General features: G+C 43.5%; 1 protein-coding gene and 1 pseudogene across 1 annotated transcript in view; both read right to left on the bottom strand.

The window, feature by feature from the left end:
- The window catches only part of ARG2 (arginase 2), a 33,186-nt gene extending 15,249 nt beyond the window's left edge, over positions 1–17,937 (bottom strand). Inside the window, exons 1-2 of the mRNA XM_002754036.5 lie at positions 17,763–17,937; positions 16,843–16,915 (exon numbers count right to left, since the gene is read on the bottom strand). Coding sequence (XP_002754082.1) covers positions 16,843–16,915; positions 17,763–17,873 — 184 coding nt within the window. The 5' untranslated portion in view covers positions 17,874–17,937. The remainder of the gene's footprint in view (positions 1–16,842; positions 16,916–17,762) is intronic.
- A 5,267-nt stretch (positions 17,938–23,204) lies between these two features.
- Positions 23,205–23,880, bottom strand: LOC144577430 (high mobility group protein B1 pseudogene; annotated as a pseudogene).
- Between the last annotated feature and the right edge of the window lie 399 nt (positions 23,881–24,279).

The following is a 24,279-nucleotide window of genomic DNA, read 5'->3' as shown; positions in this document are numbered from 1 at the left end:
ATGTCAACCCTCTGTAGACCATAAGTCTCCTCAGGCTTTCTCAGACAGACTGTCAGCTGATGGCACCCTGGCAACCTGGTTCAAACACAGGCAGGATGGAGGCAAGAGGAGGGTTTCTCTGGCTTCATAAAGTCACATAACCATATCCATTCAGTACAAGACTGTTGAGCTCCTCTGACAAGAAAAGATCTGCTGTTGTTAACATGTTGACAAAACTTCAGTCCTTCCAGTAGCTAGTCAGAAGAAGAAATAGCAACAGTCCCCAGAGAAAAAATACTGTTCTTTAGAGCATGTGATGTTTAAAAATTGTTTACACCTGAGTGCGGTGGCCTACACCTGTAATCCCAGCACTTTGGGAGTCTGAAGTGAGTGGATCACTTAAGGTCAGGAGTTCGAGACCAGCCTGGTCAACACAGTGAAACCCTGTCTGTACTAAACATACAAAAATTAGCTGGGTATGATGGCACCCACCTGTAGTCCCAGCTAATTGGGTGGCTGAGGTGGGAGAATCGCTTGGACCCAGGAGGCAGAGGTTGCAGTGAGGCGAGATTGTGCCACTGCACTCCAGCCTGGGCAACAAAGTAAGACCCTGTCTCAAAAAAAAAAAAAAATTGTTTACACTCGGCCTTGTTCCAGAAAGGATTTAAATGAAGACACACCAGGCTGGCAACTACAGCTTTGCAAGTTACCAGTCCTGATGGGTAGCTCCCTGCCCTAGACCCTGGGCTATCCTGGTGAGTCTGCCCAAGAAATCTAAAACCAAACAGATGACATCGCATTCTATACTGCTCTGGGCTGAAAGCACAGGCTACTCAGACAGCCTCAGCCAAACGCTATACCAGATGCAAAGAAAATTCCTGTCATCTGCCCCCTGACTTCCTAGGAGAGTCCAGATCTCTAGTCAGGTTCAGTTTCTAAACTTGTCCTACCTCACATAGTGGTTTCAGTGAGATAACAAGGAAGGACCTGACGCATGCTGGAGATTACAGATTAGTTCAACTGCATGAGGCATCTCTGTGGTTTTTCTCCACACCCTCTCCTTTTCCTTGAAACTGATGGTATAACCTCGGACTTCCCAAAATTTGTAATATTGCTATGTCATTTTGATGCAACAGTTTCTGGTGAGAAGTAGCAAACAGGCTGGGCACGGTGACTCATGCATTTGGGATCCAAGGCAGATTGCTTGAGCCCAGGTTCAAGACCAGCTGGGGCAACATAGCAAGACCCCATCCCTACTGGGAAAAAAAAAGTGACAAACAAATGCAGGCCCACTGATTTCTCACTGGAATGGCTCTTAAAAAGTCCTGCTCTCAGGCCAGGGACGGTGGCTCACGCCTATAATCCCAGCACTTTGGGAGGCCGAGGCAGGTGGATCACGAGGTCAAGAGATCGAGACCATCCTGGTCAACAAGGTGAAACCCCGTCTCTACTAAAAATACAAAAATTAGCTGGGCATGGTGGTGCACGCCTGTAGTCCCAGCTACTCGGGAGGCTGAGGCAGGAGAACTGCTTGAACCCAGGAGGTGGAGGTTGCGGTGAGCCGAGATTGTGCCATTGCACTCCAGTCTGGGTAACAACAGCGAGACTCCGTCTCAAAAAAAAAAAAAAAATTTTTTTTAAATAAAAAAAGTCCTGCTCTCACAGATAGTTTGAATTTTCTATGTTCCCTATGGAAAAAAATAAAGGCAAGGCCAATTAAATCTTAGAATACCACTTTTCTGAAATCCCTCCACAATGCCACAACCTGCTGTAACTCAACTCTTGGGTCACACAGCAAGGTGTTTTCTACTTCTTTTTCTATGCTGTGGTTCTCTTCTCTTGGGGTAGAGAAGGGAGCCAGGAAGAGTCCATTTTTCTTCCCTTCAAAGCTGAGCATTACCACATATATTTATTCTCAATATGAACAAGGTTTGGTCATTAAGTAAATTTATTCAAAAATTAAATTATTTAAGCCAACCACTGTAATCTCTTAGGTTCTGCCTCTGAATTGTGCTGTTTTGGAATTAAAGGAACAATGCAGCATCTGTCTAAAGTAACTAGAGGCCAGCCTTACTTGAAAGAAAGCAGTCATTATCTACTGATGTCCTGGTTTAAAAATATATTTCAAAAAAGGGAGCAATAACTCACCATTATTACCTATTAGCTTTTTTTGTTGTTGTTGTTGGAAACAGGGTCTAGTTTTGTTGCCCAAGCTGGAGTGCAGTGGTGTTACCTCAACGCACTGCAACCTCCATCTCTCAGGCTCAAGCCATCCTCCCACCTCAGCCTCTCAAGTAGCTGGGACTATAGAATCGTAACACCACACCCAGTTAATTTTTTTGTGGGGGAGCTGGGGTAGAGATAGGGTTTTGCCATGCTAACCCAGGCTGGTCTTGAATTCCTGGGCTTAAGTGATCCACCCACCTTTGCCTCCCAAAGTGCTGGGGTTACAGGTGTGAGACATTGCACCTGGCCGCCACTAGCATTTAGCTTGAATATGTTTATTAACTGGTAGCCAGCCACCTTGCAAGAGTTAAAGTTTGATATGTGACAACTATCCTTTGAGTCATACATTCTCAAAAATCTGGGAGACCAGGTGGCTTCTTAGTAGCAGATCATTTTCAGAGAAACCGAAATACTGGTCTGGGAAGACTCATCATGGGTTGTGATGTAAATGAAGTTACAGGAGAAAGTGAAGATGCTTTGCTCCCTTTTTTCCTTCAACAAAAGTATACTGTGTGCCTAGCACTCCACTAAATCCCAGGGATGCAGAAATAAGGTATGGTGCAGACTTCAAGGAGCTCACAGGCTGGTGAGATGTCAGGCAGGGAAAGTGGCAGCCCAGCCGAGTGCTAACTGCTATGAACCAGCTGTGCAAAGGGTGTGGGAGGAACAGAGATCCAGGAAGAGAAGGATCAGGAGAACGTCACAGAAGCAGCAATATCTGGAAGACATTAGCCAGGAATAAGAGAGGAAGAGGAAATGCTTACCTAAGAGGCAGAGAATACCTTCAGCCCTATAGAACAAAGCACAATTGCCCTGGTCCCAGAGTGCATTCAGAGGACTGCAAAGAGAGGCGGCAGGAGGAGAGGGCAAGGCCCAGATCCTAAATATGATGGGAACAACCAGTGTTTCTAAGCCAGGAGGACACATCAAATCTGCATTTTGGATCTAGTGCTTGTGTCGAAAAATGGCCTGGAGGCCGGGTGTGGTGACTCACACCTGTAATCCCAGCACTTTGGGAGGCCAAGGTGGGCGGATCACAACGTCAGGAGTTCAAGAACAGACTGACCAACATGGTGAATCAGCCAGGCATGGTGGTGTGCGCCTGTAATCCCAGCTACTCAGGAGACTGAGGCAGGAGAATCACTTGAATGAGGAGGCAGAGGATGCAGTGAGCCAAGTTTGTGCCACTGCACTCCAGTCTTAGTGACAGAACAAGACTCCATCTCAAAAAAAAAAAAAAAGACCTAGAGAAGCAGAGTGCCACAGGAAGCAAAAGAAAGAAATGAGAGGGAACAGAAAGATTCCAGCAATAGTTAGAAAGGCATGGAAAGGGAGGGAGGAGATGATAAGTTCAGTTTGGGATATGTTGACATTGATGTGTTAGAGACTATCCTGTCGAAAGTACATGGAGACAAGTTAATGAATAATTCTAGGCAATCGTCAGTGGCTGACAGTATCACTTAAATGTCAGCTCTGATGAAGTATATATCACCATAGAACATGTCATAGGATACCACAGGGATCCAAACAGAAATTCTGCCAACATATGACCTAGATTCCTGTACAAATAAACTGCAAAGAATAAAAAACGAGAGAGAGACCTATAAAGGTCTTATAATATAAAGCAATGTGGACCTTATTTGAATTCAACTCAAACTTAAAAACCACAAAAGAAATTTTAAAAGTATAAATTAATCAGACAATGTGAACAATACAAATTAAAAATTAAGAGGCTTAATTCTCCCTGTTGAAAATACAGAGACCTCCCTTCCTCCCTTTTATTTCATAGTTTCTCTGTCCTTTTCAAATGTATGTGAATCTCCGTAATGACTAAATAAGCCTCTCACCAGTCTGACAACCCAGGAATGCTTGCTTCCTGAAGGACCCAGGGAGCCATCTCCTGGGGATGCAAACATTTAGTGAGATAGTGCCTCAGCCTCTGAGTTCCACAGGGGAAAGAGTCTAACTGCCCTGGGTACAGATGGGCGGGCGCCTTGCTCCAATTTGCAAAACCACCTCCCCTGTTAAGATATGAGAAATTTGTTTCCCCTCTGGGTGGCCATGATAAAGTTAGGATACACTGTGTGCGATAAAAGGTGCTGTCAAGTCCATGAAACAAGATGTCTGATTTACTTCAAAATGGTCTGGAGGTGGTTAAAAAACATTGCCTCATATTGGTGATGATGCTGGCTGATGGATATATAAAGTCAGTTATGATACCGTCTCTACTTTCATTATGTTTGAACACTTCTATAGCAAAAAGTTAAAAAGATAATGGAAGATACCTGTATACAGGTTTGGAGTTAGGAGGAAAAATAAGTATTAAAGATAAAGCTTTTGCTAGACAAAGTGGCTCATGTGTGTAATTTCAACACTTTGGGAGGCTGAGGAAGGAAGATTGCTTAAGTCCAAGAGTTTGGGACCAACTTGGGCAACAGAGTGAGACCTCATCTCTAAAACAAAAAGAAAAAAAAATAAGCAAAATTAGCTAGGCATGGTGACACAAGCCTGTGGTCTCAGCTACTTGGGAGACTGAGGTGGGAGAATTACTTGAACCCAGGAGGTAGAGGCTGCAGTGAGCCAAGATTATACTACTGCACTCCAGCCTGGGTGACAGAGCAAGACCCTGTCTCAAAAAATTAAAAAAAAAAAAAAAAAAAAGATAGAGCTTTAGGTGGCATCAGCATACAGGCGACAGTGAAGCCGTGGAAGCAGACTGCCAGTCAAGACAGGATAAAGCAGGAGGATCAAGGAAAGAATCCTGAGAATACTGACATGTAAGGAGTAGGTAGAAATAGAGGATATAGGCCAGATGCAGTGGCTCACACCTATAATTCCAACGCTTTGGAAGGCCGAGGCAGGAGGATCACATGAGGCCGGAGTTCAACACCAGCTTGAGCAACATAGTGAGACTCTGTCTCTAAGAAATAAATAAGTTAGCTGGGTGTGGTGGCATGTGCCTGTAGTTCCAGCTACTTGGGAGGCTAAAATGGGAGGGTTGCTTGAGCCTGGAAGGTCAAGGCTGTGGTGAGCTGAGATCGTACCACTGTACCAGCGTGGGTGACAGAATGAGACGCTGTCTCAAAAAAAAAAAAAAAAAAAAAAAGAAAGAAAAGAAAGGATCTAATAAAGGAATTTCAAGAGTTAAAGCCAAGAGAGAGTAGTGTTGGTTTCAATTTTAAAAAGCAGGGTTAGGCTGGACGCGTAATCCTAGCACTTTGGGAGGCTGAGATGGGTGGATCACCTGAGGTCAGGAGTTCATGACCAGCCTGGCCATCATGGTGAAACCTCATCTTACCAAAAAAAAAGGCAGGGTTAGTAGCGTAAATAAGGTGAATGTTATACTGTTCATTGTATTAGAAAGTAGGTCAGATACTGCAACAATACTAGGTTTATTAGAATGATGGCCCGTGAAGCCACATTATAACAAGCTGAAATGTAAAAGGGCAATGAGGAAGCCAGGAAGTTGGCTCTGAAGAAAAAATAACTAGACAATAGCTAGAGGGCCACCTGAGGCCAAGGGGGATGGTCAAGGGTTGCACAATTAATTACTGAAGGGACAGGTTAGGAGAGAAAAGCCACAACAGGAGGGGAGAGGAGGGATAATGCTGGAGCAGGAACCATCAGAGGGGATGGAGTCTAGAGCATAGGGAGAGGGCACTGCTGAGTGTTAGTTGTCCAAAATCCATTCTTCTCTTTTCCCAGAGAGAACAAGGTTATGGGAGCATAACCTCTTGGAATAGACTACATTTACTAACCTTGCTTGTAACTGGATGTGGCTACTTAAACCACTTCTGGCCAGTAGGATAAGCAGAAGTGTCTGGCAACAACTTCTTGGGAAGGGAGAACTGCCTTTGCCCCTTTCTTTGTTCATTTTTCCATCCTGCTGCTGAGGCCACAACCATCTGGCGCCATTAGGCAGAGGCCTTGCCTGTGCCACCAGATAAGAATCTAGGTCTGAGCTTAGAGGAACAGAGCTGCTAAACCAGCTCTGGACTACTTTTCAAATTGTTTACTTGAGAGTCAAATGAACAATTTTTCTTTAAGCCACTGTTAATTTCGAGCCCTTACCATGGGCACTCTTATCTATGACATCCATTTCGATGGCAACAACTGCAATTACTTTTGCACCAACCTAATACAGGAACTAGACCCTCATCCTCTGAGGAGGGTGTTAAAGCTTCTTTGTCAATACGACTTGATTTGGAGGATGACAGGGAGAAAGTTGGAGAGAGTCCATACCTCTATTGGAAAAGCATGAGCTTGAGGATCATGAGATGGCTGTCGTGGGAAATGCAGGAAGGCAGACACCGAGAATGAGGGCTACGCTGGAGGTGACGATCATGCATTTATGATGATTTTTTAAAAGACTTTTGAAATTATTTACATTTTGTCTTACAAATGATCACTTTTAAATGGACTTTCTGTAAGAATGTATAACTCAAACATTTGCCAAGTATTTATCAGATCCACACATATCCTTAGAAAGGTTTTCTGTGTAGTCTTCATTAACGCAAGTCTTTGAGAATGTTTCACTTTCACTGGAGGATCTTGAATACATTTCATAATAATGAAGCTAGAGTTCTTATGCAGTGTATTCATTATAAACTGTAAATAACATTTCTATTAACAAGAAAGCTGGGTAGGACAGTTTCTTCCTTTGCAGTAAGAGCCAAGGAGGCTGAGAAGTTGCTTGGACAATCTAAGATTTTGTTTTTATATGGCAAGAAATGAGGTTCTTAATTACTTCTCAATTCTACTACTGACCTTGGGAAAGTTTCTTAACCTCCTCAGGGCATACTTTTTTTTTTTTTTTTTTTGGAGATGGAGTCTTGCTCTGTTGCCCATGCTGGAGTACAGTGGTGCAATCTTGCTCACTGCAACCTCCGTCTCCCGGTTCAAGCAATTCTGCCTCAACCTCCAGAGTAGCTGGGATTACAGGTGCACCCCCACCACCACACATGGCTAATTTTTGTATTTTTAACAGAGATGGGGTTTCACCATGTTGGTCAAGCTGGTCTGGAACTTCTGACCTCAGGTGATCCACCTGCCTTGGCCTCCCAAAGTCCTGGGATTACAGGCATGAGCCATCACACCCAGCCCCTATACTTCCCTTTTTAAAAAAAAATTCTCAGCATTTATTTACAGATCAAAACAATGTGCTGAAAAACAAGTTGAATAGTTTTCAGATATACAGCATTATGTTCCTAAGAAGCCAGAACTTCAGGTGACCTTTCTTGTTCTTAATATACATTCTATATTTAAATGTTTTCTCCTAAATTGTGATACTAGGCTGGGTGCGGCAGTTCATGCCTGTAATCCCAGCACTTTGGGAGGCCAAGGCGGGCAGATCACATGAGGCCAGGAGTTCGAAACCAGCCTGGCCAACATGGTAAAACCCCATCTCTACTAAAAATACAAAAATTAGCTAGGCATGGGGGTAAACACCTGTAATCCCAGCTACCTGGGAGGTTGAGGCTGAAGAATCACTTAAACCTAAGGGGCAGAGGTTACAGTGAGCCGAGATCACACCACTGCATTCCAGCCTGGGCAACAGATCCAGAGTTCGTTTAAAAAAAAAAATTGTGATAATATACATAAAATTAAGTTCAGTAGCATTAAGTACATTCATATCATTGTGTAACTAACCGTTATCACCATCATCCATAGAACTCATCTTGGGAAAACAAAATCTGTACCCATTAAGCAATAATTAACTCCCCATTTCTTTCTCTCACCAAGTCCTAGTAATACCATTCCACTTTGTTTTTATAAATTGGACTACTCTAAAAACTTCATATAAATGGAATCATGCTGTATTTGTCTTTTTGTGACTAGCTTATTTCACTTAGCATAATGTCCTCAAGGTTCACCCTTGAGGGTAAACCTTGCGGCATCTGTCAGGTTTGTTTTGTTTCTTAAACAGAAATGAGGCTTTATTCTGTTGTCCATGCTGGCAGGCTAGAATGCAGTGGTATGATCATAGCTTTCTACAGACTCAACCTACTGGGCTCAAGCAATACTCCCGCCTCAGCCTCCTGAGTAGCTAGAACTACATTCATGCACCACCACACCTAGCTAATGTTTTGCTTTTTGTGGAGATGGGGTCTCACTAAGTTGCCCAGACTGGTCTCAAACTCCTGGTCTCAAAATATATCAAGCAATTCTCCCACTTCAGCCTCCCAAAGTGCTGGGATTATGGACATGAGCCACCCCACCCAGCCCTGCTTTTTGAAGACTGAATGATAGCCCATTATGCCACATTTTGTTTTTCCATTCACCCATCGATAAACACTTGGGTTGCTTCCACCTTTTGGCTATTGTTAATGCTGCTATGAACATGGGTACACAACTACTTCCAAGATCCTGCTTTCAATCCTTTTGGGCACATACCTAGAAGTAGAATTGCTAAATCATATAATAATTCTGTTTTTAATTTTTAGAGGAATTGCATACTGTTTTCCATAGCAGCTCCATTTTATGTTCCTACCGATAGTCCACAAGAGTTCCAATTTCTCCACATCTTCATCGATACTTATTTTCTGTTTTAGTAGTAGCCATCCTAATGACTCAGGTGGTCAAAATTTGCTTTTTACAAATTATGAAAATGGGATAATAGCAAATGCCTAGCTCACTGTCTAGAAGACAGTAAATGTTAAGTATAAAAAAAAACTTTTGGTAAGTTAAATAAGAGGTATTAAGTTAAAATATTTGCTGTCAGGGCCGGGCGCGGTGGCTCACGCCTGTAATCGCAGCACTTTGCGAGGCCGAGGCAGGTGGATCATGAGGTCAAGAAATCGAGACCATCCTGGTCAACATGGTGAAACCCCATCTCTACTAAAAAGACAAACAAAATTAGCTGGGCATGGTGGCGCATGCCTGTAATCCCAGCTACTCAGGAGGCTGAGGCAGGAGAATTGCCTGAACCCAGGAGGTGGAGGTTGCGGTGAGTTGAGATCGTGCCATTGCACTCCAGCCTGGATAACAAGAGCGAAACTCCGTCTCAAAATAAATAAATAAATAAAAATATTTGCTGTCAAAAATGGGAAATACAATATGACTACATTGAAATTTGCCAAATCCCAATAGCATCTATTATAGATTTTTCTATGTGCAGGTACACCACTGATACAAGTTTTTACTAAGGCATTAGCAAATTATTGATAATGTATTCACCTTCCAAAAGGAATCTGCAGGCGCGCACAGTGGTGCACATCTGTAATCCCAGCTACCCAGAAGGCTGAGGTGGGAGGCTTGCTTGAGTCCAGGAGTTTGAGGCCATAGTGTACTATGTTTATGCCTGAGAATAGCCCCACACTCCAGCGTGGGCAACATAGTGAGACCCCATGTATAAAATAAAAGAATCTGCAATATAAAGGGGGCCTGAAAAATGAAAAGCATGAACCCAAAGAAACAGGTCACTATTAGTGACATTTCAGGTGGGATTGGAGAGGGCCCTAAAATGATGCCACTTCTCAGCTCATGCCTCAGCTCCTATTCCTCTGTTACAGTTGACCCATCCGCCAAGGGCACTGTGGCACAGATAAAGTCCAAAGCAGGTTTGGTTTTATGCTGGATCCCCAAAGGAAATATAAAGCCAATTTACTAGACATTTACTTTCCAAATACGTATCAGAATGACTTTAGAAATCAAAGAACCCAGAACTTTACTAACCTTAAATAAACAAGCTCATTCCAATAATTTAGCTTCCAATCACATATGCAGACCCTAGACACTAGGCAAAGTCTTTTTAGGGGGGAATGGGACAGATGCTGTACTTTCATTTTTTCCTTGCTGTGGAAATACACCCTTAAAAAATGTAGAGATGAGGTCTTGCTACGTTGTCCAGGCTGATCTTAAACTCCTGGTCTCAAGTGATCTTCCCACCTTGGCCTCCCTAAGTGCTGGGATGACAGGCATGAGCCACTATGCCTTGCTGACTAAGTGTTTAATAGAAGAGTGTGAATGGCAGAGGAAGAAGGTTTGCTGGATCATACAGCCCTACACTCTTTTCAGAAACATCACTGATATTTGCTGTTGAGTCAATCTAGCAACCAGTTCTTGTCCCAAAGATATAAAACCATTATTCAAAAGACACCTTAGAGACACCAGTTTCATCTCTTTTCAATGCCCAAAACTAGACTTAAAAAGATCCATATCTATCAACAGACATGATTTGTAATGTGTCTTTATTGTATATGTCATAAAATATAAACACATAAAACTTACATAAATATAACAGATAGTTGTAAACACCCTAGTTACTACCCAAGTCACAAAATAGATCAATATTAGCAATTCAGAAGTTTCATATGTGTGTGTGTGTATATATATATCCTTACTGATCACAATTGCCTATCTAGTTTTTTTGAGATATAATTCACGTACCATAAAATTCATCCTTTTAGAATTTATAATTCAGTGGCTTTTAAAATATTCAAGAAGTTGTGCAGCCATCGACACTACCTAATTCCATAACAGTTCCATCAAAAAGAATGTTTCCGGCCGGGTGCGGTGGCTCAAGCCTGTAATCCCAGCACTTTGGGAGGCTGAGGCGGGTGGATCACAAGGTCAAGAGATCGAGACCATCCTGGTCAACATGATGAAACCCCGTCTCTACTAAAAATACAAAAAATTAGCTGGGCACGGTGGCACGTGCCTGTAGTCCCAGCTACTCAGGAGGCTGAGGCAGGAGAATTGCCTGAACCCAGGAGGCGGAGGTTGCAGTGAGCCGAGATCACACCATTGCACTCCAGCCTGGGTAACTAGAGTGAAACTCTGTCTCAAAAAAAAAAAAGAATGTTTCCTTCAACAAAGAAACCCATACCCATTAGCAGTCATTCCCGGCTCCTGGGAACCATGAATCTCCTTTCTGTTTCTATGGCTTTGCCTATTCTAGACAGTTCATATAAATGGAATCATATAACATGTGGCCTTCTGTGTCTGCCTTCTGTCACTTAGCATGTTTTCTAGGTTAATCTGTGTTGTAGCATTCCATTTATGGCTGAATAATACTCCATTATATGGATATGTCAGATTTTCTTCACCTACTCAATTAATGTACATTTGAGTTTCCACATGTTGATAGCATGTTGATAGTTTCCACATTATTCATAATGCTATGAACATTTGTATATAAGTTTGGGTATGGCCAGATACAGTGGCTTATGCCTATAATCCCAGCACTTTGGGAGGCCAAGGGAGGTGAATCACTTGAGGCTAGGAGTTCGACACCAACCTGGCCAACATCGCAAAATTAAAAATACAAAAGTTAGCCGGGTATGGTGGCGCTTACCTGTAGTCCTAGCTACTCAGAAGGCTGAGGCCGAGATTGTGCCACTGCACTCCAGCCTGGGTGAAAGAGCAAAACTGTCTCAAAAAACAACAAAAAAATTGTGTGAACATATGTTTTGAATTCTGTTAGGTATATACATAGGAATAGAATTGCTTGAGCATACAGTAACTGTACATTTAACTCTGAGGATCTGCCAGACTGTTTTCCAAAGTGGCTCCACAGTTTTACATTCACACCAGTAGCGTATGAGAGGTCCAATCTTTTCACACCCTCACCAACACTTGGTGTTATCTACCATTTTTATCATAGCCATACTAGTGGGTGTGAAATGGTATTTCATTGTAGTTGTTTTTGGTTTTGTGTTTTCCTGAGACAGAGTCTTACTCTGTCACCCAGGCTGGAGCAGTGGCACGATCTTCATTCACTGCAACCTCCGCCTCCCAGGTTCAAGAGATTCTCCTGCCTCAGCCTCCCAAGTAGGTGGGACTACAGGCATGTGCCACTACACCCAGCTAATTTTTGTATTTTTTAGTAGAGACAGAGTTTCACCATGTTAACCAGACTGGTCTCAAACACCTGACCTCAAATAATCTGACTGCCTTGGCCTCCCAAAGTCCTGGGATTACAGGCATGAGCCACCATGCCTGGTAATTGTAGTTTTTAATTTGCATTTCCATAATAACTAATATGTTTATTGCCCATTTGTATAACTTCTTTGGAGAAATGGCTAGTTAAATCTATTGCTAATTTTTAAATTGGGTTGTCTTTTTACAGTTGATATTTTATTTATGTTTTCTGGACACTAAAATCTCACCAGGCATATGATTTGCAAATATTTTGCCCATTCTCTGGGCAGTCTTTTTACCTTTTCGCTCCTTTTTTTCCCCATTACATTGATAAAGTATTTTCACTTTCTCAATAGTGCTGTCTGAAACACAGATGTATTTAATTTAGATAAATCGAATTTATTTTTATCACTTGTGATTTTGGTGGGATATTTAAGAAACCAACACCTAACCCAAGGTCACGAAGATCCAGTCCTATGTTCTCTAACAGTTATATGGTTTCAGCATTACATTTAGGACTTTGGTCCATTGAGTTAATTTTTTTATAGGGTGTGAGGTTGGGATTTTTCTTTCTTTTTTTTTTTTTTGGAGGGGTGGTATGTGGATATGCAGTTGTCCAAGCACCATTTACTGAAGACTATTCTTTCTCTACTGACTTGTTTTGTTCAAATAAAGACAGCCTTGTGAATGGGAAATTTGACCACCAGACCAGTCGAATGACAGTTCTCTGGGGATGGTCTATAAGGAGTATCAGCTCTGTTCTTCCTTTTCCAGTAACTTCCGGCCTCCTGTTTTTACTGTGATCACAGGCTACTGGTTGTCTAGGCTATGGCTGATCTGGGAAAAGGCAGTATGAGAACAGGGCAAGTTGAAATGCCACAAATCTTAATGTTCTTACTGAGATTCAACATTGTTCTTGAATAAATGCTCCCCAGATTGCTGCAAGCCTTTGGTTAATTTCCAGAGTTCTGAAAAAGGTGACTGATAATTTTTGCCAACATTCTTGATATGGCTTGGCTCTGTGTTTCCACCCAAATCTCATGTTGAATTGTAATCCACAGTGTTGGAGGTCTGGCATGGTGGGAGGTAATTGGATCATGGGGGTGGTTTCTAATGGTTCAGCACCATCTCCCTAGTGCTGTCTCCTGATAGAGTTCTCATGAGATCTGGTTAAAAGTGTGTAGTACCTCCCTCTTCACTCTCTTCCTCCTGCTCCCACCATATAAGACATGCTTGCTTCCCCTTCACCTTCCGCCATGATTGTGATTCTCCTAGGGCCTCCCCAGAAACAGAAGCCTGTGCAGCCTGTGTAACCATCAGTCAGTTAAATCTCTTTTCTTTATAAGTTACTCAGTCTCAGGTATGTCTTTACAGAAATGCAAGAACAGACTAATATAGTTCTCTTTCCTTTTTTGGAAGCCCTACACCATCATTTTCTTTCTCTTTCTTTTTTTTTTTTTGAGCTTCTAACAGTTACGCATTTATTTTCATGTGTAGGAAGAAAAACATAACTAGCAAGTGAACATGACTGAATGGATACCTGGCTCAGCATAAGGCTAAAGTCAGAAGTAAGTGAAAACAAAATAGCGTGTTGATTTAAGTGAAATAACAGTACAGGAGACCTTTGGTTATGGTAACAATTGTGGCAGCTACACCACCATTTTCAATTGCGTCACTATACAGTATTTTAAAAGACTACAGATTTCCCATTAAAATGCAAATATCCGGTTTTTCTTGAAAAACTGGAGAAAATACAAGGCTCACTCCTCACATAGTAACAGCTGGCCAGAGCTCACAAATTACCATGGCTATCAGAGCTAATCAAAATAAGGTGTGGATATACTGCTCCTCAGCCTTGCCAGAGCAATGCCTTTTCATTTCTCTTAGGCCCTCTTTATACACTAAAATAAGTGGGCCAGGCATGGTGGCTCATCCCTCTAATTCCAACACTTTGGGAGGCCAAGATGGGAGGATTGCTTGAGTCCAGGAGTTCGTGACCAGACATAGTGAGACCCTGTCTCTCCAAAAGAAAAAAAATACATATATCCAGTCCCAGCTACCTGCTGAGGTGGGAGGATAGCTTCAGTCCAGGAGGTTGAGATTGCAGTAGGCTGTGACTGTGCCACTGCACTCTAGCCTGAGTGATAGAGTGAGACCCTCTCTCAAAGAAAAATAAAAGGTTACTTGAGAGAACTATTGAGTGTCCTTACTAAGCCCAAGGAAATAAAACAAGCCCAGACACTAAGTCAAATACATTCATTAGAGAGAAAACAGGAAGTTTCACTCATGCTATGGTAACACTGGCAGCCTGTGACATCAGAGCAAAGGCAAGGAACAAAGGGACTGTGAAAGTTACCTTTTCATGGGTCTCTCCCTTGAAATTTGACTCATGCTGCTTATTTGAAAGTGCTCAAAAGACTTAAGTTATTTTGCTACTGTTTAGGAATAGGGCAATTGAAATGTCTCTTGGTACTTTTCTCCAACATAATCCAGATTAGCCAAAACCACATGCTAGAAATCTGCTGAGTGCCACAATGTTATTTAATAGGCGATGAGATTCTATTTCAGGTGATACTGAGCTACCAATCAGCTACACGGTAAGGATATAATTGTACAATTAAAGATATTCGAGGACAAAAATAAAAGGGAAGGCCACATAAACTGAAACTTCATCACTTTAGGTTAGAAGTTTAAAGAGGAAGCAGTAGAGGGAGTAGTATTTCCAAGAGAATGGCTCCACCTGGGTTGGAGTGGAAAAATACCAAGAGCTGTGACAGGAAAGGAGGTCTACAAAGCCTAAGAGAAACTGCTACAAATGTGCCCTTCCCCCCTCATTCAGCAGCCTCAGCTGATTATCATAAAGGTCTCCTCCAGAAGAGGCTGAAACTGCTTCTTGTCAGGAGACTCTTAAGGCAGAAGCTACAGACGGTAGAGCAATTTGAGCAATGCTTGGCCAAATTCAGATGGACTGCAGAGATGTCTCCAGGATTTAAAAATAGTGATAACCAGAGATCATCGTCTTCAGTGTAAAATGATTCTTTTAAAATGGCAGTGTGTACAAGCTATTTTAAGAGACAGTATGCTCATTTATAGGTGGGAATAAAAACCACCTCCCATTAGATAACTTGCGACACATTAAAAGACAACTAAATCTTAGCAGTTTGTCTTTAATCTTTGGTGGTGAACTTGGAGAGTTATTAAAATGACCAAGAGAGGCCTTAGTAAAGAAGAAACCGCAATTATTTAATAAAAAAACAAGGTTTGAGTATCGACTCCAAGTCAACATATCTGTATGTAGGCGGAGGTACATGAAGGACACCTCAACTCAAGGCACTTTCAGTGACTTCATTATTCTCTGGCTTTGGGAAGGAGATGACTTCACTTGCAATGGACTTATGACTAGCAGAAGAGATTTCAAAGCAACAGTTGGAAGTTAACTTAGATTCTGTGTTACTATCTCCATAATCTCCCTGCTGCCTCACATTTTGCACTTATATCACCAGAAAAGGTACGTGAATGATCCAAACACGAACAGAGCAAATGGCCTTGAACAGTGGCTAGAAATATTTAGATTGGATATAAGGAAGAACCTTCCTCCCATAAAGGTATGTATGTATGTATGTGCGTATTTGAGATGGAGTCTCACCCTGTCGCCCAGGCGGGAGTACGTTGGCATGATCTCAGCTCACTGCAACCTTCGCCTTCCAGGTTCAAGCAGTTCTGTCTCAGGCTCCTGAGTATCTGGAGGTGCATGCCACCATGCCTAATTTTTAGTTTCTTTTCTACTAAAATGCCACCATACCTAATTTTTGTATTTTTAGTAGAGAAGAGATTTTACGATATTGGTAAGGCTGGTCTCAAACTCTTGACCTCAGGTGATCCACCTGCCTCGGCATCCCAAAGTGCTGAGATTACAGGAATGAGCCACTGTGCCCAGCTCATAAACGTATTCAGATTTGGTGCTGTTACTAAGAGAAGGGTTCTCCAATACGATAGAAATGGCATTTATGGCTAGGCATGGTGGCTCACACCTATAATCTCAGCACTTTGGGAACCTGAGGTGGGCAGGTCACCTGAGGTCAGGAGTTCAAGACCAACCTGGCCAACATGGTGAAACCCCATGTCTACTAAAAATATAAAAATTAGCCAGGTGTGGTGGTATGCGCCTGTAATTCCAGCTACTTGGGAGAAGAATAGCTTGAACACAGAAGGTGAAGGTTGCAGTGAGCCAAGATCACACCACTTCACTCCAGTCTGGGTGACAGAATGAGAGTCTGTCTCAAAAAAAAAAAAAAAAAATCCCACACAAAACACAGATATTCTATAAGATCTATAAGTCTATAAGACCTGTATTACTGCTTCCAGTAATAAAGCTATTAACTCTAGAGAGGAAATAATTTGAAGACAGGAAACTGGCAAGACTAATGAATCGTCAGCATCTCAAGATTGAGTTAGGAAAATGTAATTCTAAGGGGAAATGTTGACTGTGCAGTTGAAGTTGGAGCTAGTGTTAACATCACTTGCATTCACTGGCAGCTGTTTAGACCTTGCCTCACTCTACCTCCTTGCCTTCCAACACTCTTACTCTTTATTGCAACAAAACTTTCCCTGATGACTCCTTGATAGATCTTAAGCTGCAGATTGAACCCAAAAGAGGATGTAGAATGTGGAACTGTTCCTAAGTACATAGCCCTGTAGTCCCAAGATGTTAGAGATAAGACCCTGAAGTGATCTATTACTAGACCTGCACAAATATCTAAAACTCCAACCACTTACCCAAACTGGAGAGCCTTTTCATCAGGCCAGCTTCTCTTATGGCAGCGGGACCATGCTCCACTCCTTTTCTTTTCTGTTAATCACACAATTTACAGTTAGAGGTAGGGAAGATGACTGAAAAAAAAAAACCATTTTGGTACACTTAGTTCCCAGCAGGTTCCTCTGAAAACCTGTGACAGCCTTAGCCCTTGCATCTATGACTGTCCTTTCACCTCTAAGGTTTGTCATTTCCTCAGACACTTGCAGGGAAGGAGGGGGAACCAACCCCTCTGTTCGAACCACATCAGCTGTCCACGCCAAGACGGGAGAGGCGGAGCCAGATTAGGATCCGGGAGCTAGGCGTGTTTGGGGCTGGCTAGGGCCGGAGACCCGGCTTCTCGATGACAGCGCTCCCGACTGCAGGTTTCCTTCATTGAAAAGAACAAAACAGCCCCTGCCGGCCTCCCGCGCAGGAGAGGCTAGCTCCAATTTCCCTCCCAGTTAATGCTCATTCTGAGCGATTGGATCCAGAAGACTTAAATCCTCGGTCGCTCCCTTTAACCTCGTCCGTCGATTGTCCACCGGGGATTCTGGCCAGTTTCGCCCCCTCTAGCTCCTCCAAGGAATTCTCTTCCTTCTCCTCTCCCCTCCATCACCCCAAGCTGCATCCACTGTTTTCTCGCTCTTTCTAGGGAGGCCGCAGAAACTCGCCCTCATCTCATACAGGGTACCCTCCAACCCTCCCTCCCTCTCCATCCTCTCTCGGGGAAAGTCCCACGTGCTCCCACGGTGTCCAGTCGCAGGAACCCGCCAGCTCTTCCCCTCGCTGTTTTTCCCCATCCTCTCTCCTCGCCTCCCAGTCCCCAGCACCCCACCGCCGCTGTCTCCAGGTTCTGGGGGGCGGAGGCTCCTGCCCGGCGGTGCCAGGTGCCAGTTCTCACCTGCCCTTGTGAGAACGGGGCTCCTATGACAGCCACGGAGTGGACGGATTTCTTCAGGATGGAATGCACTCGCGTCTGGAGGAGACGCGAGAGACTGCCCCTTAGGGACATGATCCGCAGCACTGAGAATCTCCAAAACAGAGGCCGCTGCTCTGCGTGGCTGGAAGCCGGGAATGCGCGCCACCGCCCGCTGCTGCGCTTACCTACCCGCGCCTGCCTCCGCCCCGCCCCGTGACGTCACCGCCACCTTGGCCCCGCCCCGGCCCCGCCGCCGGCGTCTCCAACCAGCCCCCGACACACCTTCCCGCAGTCCCCGCCCACCGTACTGCAGGGCTGGGACACGCCTTCGATGACGTCACCCCATGCTTGGGCTCTCTGGCCAGGGACACGCTCCTGCTGCTGATGCCAGGAGGCCAATATCCGGCTCTGGCCAGTAAGAGCGGAGTGATCGACAGGTATGTCCCTTTGAGGAAGGCGGTAGGCCCCTGCCAGGTTCCTGAACTTGGCGGAATGCAGGAGCCGACACGAATCTTCACGCCCAGCAGATGCTGACTCTACCGATGGGCAGGCTGGGTCGGGCTTGGTCTGGCCAGACCCCACGTTAAGTGCCCTGCCTAGTCAACACTACCATCCATCTGCTTCGTTCGATCTCAAAGCCCAAAGTCCAGGAAACACTCTTAGACTTTGGGCATCAATACAATTTGGATTCGGAGATACAATACAGAGTTTTCTGAGCCCGGCACTTTTATAAAGACCCGTCTACCTTAGGTATTTTGAATGAAAGAGGTTAGGATTTACAAAGCAATTAATTAACTTCTAGATGTTTTTCAATTATTTACCTGAATAAAGAAAGCGCTGGTTATTGAAAAGCAAATATAGCAACGTAGACTATTTCTAAATTTGCAGTAGGCTAAAGAGCTTACAGTACTAAGTAAATACTTAGAATTTTAATAACTAATAATTTAATAATACCCAGCGTTCCAAGAACTTTACCCCTTCAATTCTATACCACAGGACATTTTTTTGAACCAAAGAAGATCAAAGACTAAGTAATTTTCCCAGACCCACATAGCAGAGCTGACTCCACATTTCAAGTTTTTTTTTTTTTTTTTTTTTTTTGAGACGGAGTTTCGCTCTTGTTACCCAGGCTGGAGTGCAATGGCACTATCTTGGCTCGCCGCAACCTCCGCCTCCTGGGTTCAGGCAATTCTCCTGACTCAGCCTCCTGAGTAGCTGGGATTACAGGCACGCACCACCGTGCCCAGCTAATTTTTTGTATTTTTAGTAGAGACGGGGTTTCACCATGTTGGCCAGGATGGTCTTGATCTCTTGACTGTGTGATCCGCCTGCCTCCGCCTCCCAAAGTGCTGGGATTACAGGCGTTAGCCACCGCGCCCAGCCACATTCCAAGTTCTTAACCAAGACACTATGGCATGAAATAATCTAGACATTATTTCTACCAAAATAATTTTTTACATAAACACCTGAAATTTATTTCACTGATGTCAATTTACATGCTGCTCTCCAAAATAGTTCAGCAGTCTCCATGACAACACCGTAACTCCAAGGAGCTTTAGTACTCGGAGGCATTTTATTTTTAGAGGCTCTGTTGTATACTATCTCCCCCTGCCGGTTTAACAATGATGTCTTTGAGGCATTAGCAAAATAACCGCTGTAAGGCAGTGGTTCTGCAAGTGTGGTCCCAGACCAGCAGCATCAGCATCACCTGGTTACATCCTCAAGAAGAAACTGGCTGCATATGGCGACTCACCCCTGTAATTCCAACATTTTGGGAGGCCAAGGCAGGAAGATCTCCTGAGACCAGGAGTTCGAGACTAGCCTGGGCAGCATAGTGAGATGCTGACTCTACCAGAAATAAATAAATAAATAGGTAGCTGGGTATGGTGGAGTGTGCCTATGACCCCAGCTACTAGAGAGGCTAAGATGGGAGAATCTCTTGAGCCCAGGAAGACGAGGCTTCAGTGAGCCATGAGCACACCACTGCACTCCAGCCCAGGTGACAGTGAGACCCTGTCTCAAAAAATAAAAAGCAGCAAGAAACTTCTTGCTTCTTGAGCACCTGCTGTGGGTCATCAGACACTTGTTAGAAGCGCAAATTCTTGGGCCCGACCCCCAAATTTACAGGATCAGTAACTCTTGGTAGGGCAACAGTAACTTGTTTTAATAAGCCCTCCAGGAGGGTGGAGGCGTGGTCAAGAATTCACAGTCGCAGATACTGTCATACTTCAGTTCATTGAAATTATCTTGATACTTTGCAGTTTCTTGCACACCACCACATCCAATTTTTTCCCCCATTACTGTTTTCTAAAGTTGATACTGGCACAGGTTGCCTCAGGGCTTCCTGTGCTACTGCAAAAATCTCTTGCCTCTTGAGCACTTACTGTGGGATCAGCAAACTGACCTTTCCAAAGTGCTACCTTAATCGTTCATGTCAATTTCGGTGGTTTTCCACTGCCTATAGTTTAGTCAGAGAGAAATTACTAGTTCCACTTTATTATGCACTGGGAGAGTGAACAGGAGATTGTTATATAAGTTGAGCACTCTTAATCCAAAAATCTAAAATATAAATCTAAGTTTTGAGCACCTACATGATGATGCAAGTGGAAAATTCCACAGCAGACCTCATGTAACCAGTCCCAGTCAAAATGCAGTCAGGTTGGTCCAAAGGTAGTCAGTTACCTTAATAGATTGTTCACAGTCAGTTACAAATGGAACACCTTGTTCTACTACTGTACTTGACTAGTCTTTAAAAAAAAAAAAAGGCTGGGTGCAGTGGCTTATGCTTATGAGTCATGATTGCACCATTGCACTGCAACCTGGGTGACAGAGCAGACCCTGTCTCTAAAAAAAATTAAAATAGGGCTTGTCTCATGGCTCACACCCGTAATCTGGGCACTTTGGGAGGCCAAGGCAGGTGGATTGCCTGAGGTCAGGAGTTTGAGACCAGTCTGGCCAACATGGTGAAACTCCATCTACTAAAAATACAAAAAAATAGCCGGGTGTGGTGGTGTGCGCCTGTAATCTCAGCTACTCAGGAGGCTGGGGCAGGGGAATTGCTTGAACCAGGGAGTGGAAGTTGCAGTGAGTCAAGATCATGCCACTGCACTCCAGCCTGGGAGACAGAGTGAGACTCTGTCTCAAGAAAAAAATAAAATAAAAAAGGACAGGCCTGTGGCTCACCCCTGTAATCCCAGCACTTTGGGAGGCCAAGGTGGGTGGATCACTTGAGGTCAGGAGATTGAGACCAGCTTGGCCAACATGACGAAACCCCATCTCCACTAAAAATACAAAAATTAGCTGAGTGTGGTGGCGGGCACCTGTAATTCCAGCTACTCAAGAGTCTGAGGCAAGAGAATCACTTGAACCTAAGAGACAGAGGTTGCAGTGAGCCAGGACTGAGCCACTGCACTCCGGCCTGGGCAATGGAGCAAGACTCTGTCTCAAGAAAAAAATAAAATAAAAAATAAAAACAAAAATAGAAATAAAAGAATTCAGTCAAAACTTTGTTTCATGAACAAAATGATTTAAAATATTTTATAAAATCACCTTCAGGATATGTGTATAAGGTATATATGAACATAGATAAGTTTCATCCCATTCCCAAGATATCTCATTTAGGGTTGCATCCCAGTACCAAGATATCTCATTATGTATATGCAAATATTCAAAAAAATTTCAAAATCTGAAACACTCCTGATCCAAAGTATTTCAGATAAGGAATACTCAACCTGTAGTTCTATTATCCTTTAAAATTCAAATTATTGGCCGGGCATGGTGGTTCACACCTGTAATCCCAGCACTTTGGGAGGCCGAGGCGGGTGGATCACGAGGTCAAGAGATTGAGACCATCCTGGTCAACATAGTGAAACCCCGTCTCTACTAAAAAATACAAAAAATTAGCTGGGCATGGTGGCGCGTGCCTGTAATCCCAGCTACTCAGGAGGCTGAGGCCCGAGAATTGCTTGAATCCAGGAGGCGGAGGTTGTGGTGAGCCGAGATCGTGCCATTGCACTCCAGCCTGGGTAACAAGAGCGAAACTCCATCTCAAAAAAAAAATTCAAATTATTATTTATTCCATTTCTGAAATAGTTTATAATTTGGGGGGGGGGGAAGTGGAGTCTCACTCTGTTGCCCAGGCTGGAGTACAGTGGAGCGATCTTGGCTCACTGCAACCTCTGCCTGCCGGGTTGCCTAAGGAGTGCATGGCACAATCTTGCAGTGAGCCAGGACTGAGCCACTGCACTCCGAGGAGTGCCATATATATTCTACTAAAAAATATATATGGATACACATATATATATATATATGGTTAACACGCTACCAAATGTGTCTTTAGATAGCCCTATCCTGGTGATATGTTTAGTAGCCCCCATACTGTACCTTGTTTGGTACAATACGGGGGTTGCAAATTGGCATGGAAATTTAAAGTGGGTTTTCACTGGTGCACAGCACAAATTAATTATATATGAGATGGTAGCTTTTCATTTTCAGTTGTCTATGATGCAGCTTATATGAAATAATTGTTGTTCTGTTAACTGCATACCACTTGGTATTGCAAAAAAAAGTTGCAGCTGTTGACATTCTGAATGTTTCTAAGTAAATACAATTTTTATTATTTTTCTTTTTTTAATTTTTTTTTCAAGAGACGGGGTCTCACTATGTTGCCCAGGCTGGAATGCAGTGGCTCATCACAGGCGCGATCCCACTACTGATCAGCACGGGAATTTTGACCTGCTCCGTTTCCGACCTGGGCCAGTTCATTCCTCCTTAGGCAACCTGGTGGTCCCCTGCTCCCGGGAGGTCACCATATTGATGCCGTGCGGACACCCGATCAGCATAGTGCACTACAGCCCAGAACTCCTGGGCTCAATCGATCCTCCCACCTCAGCCTCCTGAGTAGCTGGGACTACAGGCGTGCACCACCGCACCGCGCCTGGCTTTTTATTACTATTGTTGTAACCATATATATATATATATATATATATGACACCTTATAGTTTAAAAACAAATCTTACATAGGCTTACATTTCAATTTTTTTGTCTTTAAAAGGAGCGAGTTATGGCCAGGTGCAGTGGCTCACGACTGCAATCCCAGCACTCTGGGAGGCCGAGGCAGGCAGATCACAAGGTGAAGAGAGTCAGACCATCCTGGCCAACATGGTGAAACACCGTCTCTACTAAAAATACAAGAATTAGCTGGGTGTGATGGCACACACCTGTTGTCCCAGTTACTCAGGAGGCTAAAGCAGGAGAATCACTTGAACCCAGGAGGTGGAGGTTGCAGTGAGCCAAGATTGTGCCATGTACTCCAGCCTGGTGACAGAGCAAGACTCCATCTCAAAAAAAAAAAGAAAAAGAAAAAAGGAGTGAGTTGTGTACAGGGTGGTTAAATGCTTTAATGACAAGACAAGAAAACTGCACTAGAACTTACTCATCATTACATCTTCTTCATCTTCCTCTCCTCGTCCTCTTCTCTTCTTTTTTCTCGATTTTTTCAGCCTCAACAACTCCCTTTTTTGCTGCATCAGGCTTTCCTTTAGCTCAATATGCAGTAATATCCTTTCTGTATTTTTCCTTCAGCTTTACAGCCTTTTCATAAGGCTGCTTGTCATCTGCAGGAGTGTTATTCCACACCCCTCCCAGCTTCTTCGCAGCATCACCAATGGACAGGCCAGGATGTTCTCCTTTGATTTTTGGGCCATATGCAGAACAGAACAAGAAAAAGGCTGAAGGAGGCCTCTTGGGTGCATTGGGATCCTTGAACTTCTTTTTTTTCTCCCCTTTAGGAGGGATATATGTTTTCATTTCTCTTTCATAATGGGCCTTGTCTGCCCATAGCTTCAAATTGTCCTTTCTCTTTAGCAGACATGGTCTTCCACCTCTCTGAGCACTTCTTAGAAAACTCTGAGAAGTTGACTGAAACATATGAGCGCTACTTCTTTCTTATGCTCCTCCCGACAAGTTTGCACATAAAATACATATGATGGCATTTTTCCTCTTGGCCTCTTAAGATCTCCTTTGCCCATGTTTGGTTATTTTTCCTCAGCGAGGCACAGAGTTGCCTAGTGCCTGTCTGACTCTCACTTGTCCCTGTACTGTCTTTATATGGAGCTCGACTCTTTTGAGCTCTGCCTATAATTCATTTTTAAAACTGCAGAGCTCATAAAACAGCAACTCAAAGCAAAACAAAAAGCAAACCCCAGTGTTCAAAATGAATTCTCTGCTTTTATTTTTGAAACAGCCATTTAATTTAAAAACACTTTTTTAAAAATGAAATTCTAAAGTCATAAAGAATGAGTTAAGTTTTAAAAATTTACTTTAAAACTTGTACCCCGTTAGTGCTTAGCTCTAGGACCCCTCTCAGGTTCAAACCAGCTTGCTCTATTTGTCTTCTTCCTTTGTAGGAGAATCTAGAGATTCGGTGTCTTTTCTTTAATTATGTGGCTGCCAACACACACTATCCCTTCATAGGTTGCTGGGAGTTGTGTGTGGGGAA

The sequence above is a fragment of the Callithrix jacchus genome, chromosome 8 (assembly GCF_049354715.1).
Source record: "Callithrix jacchus isolate 240 chromosome 8, calJac240_pri, whole genome shotgun sequence".
NCBI lineage: Eukaryota > Metazoa > Chordata > Mammalia > Primates > Cebidae > Callithrix > Callithrix jacchus.
This window is presented reverse-complemented; position numbering and strand designations above follow the sequence as displayed.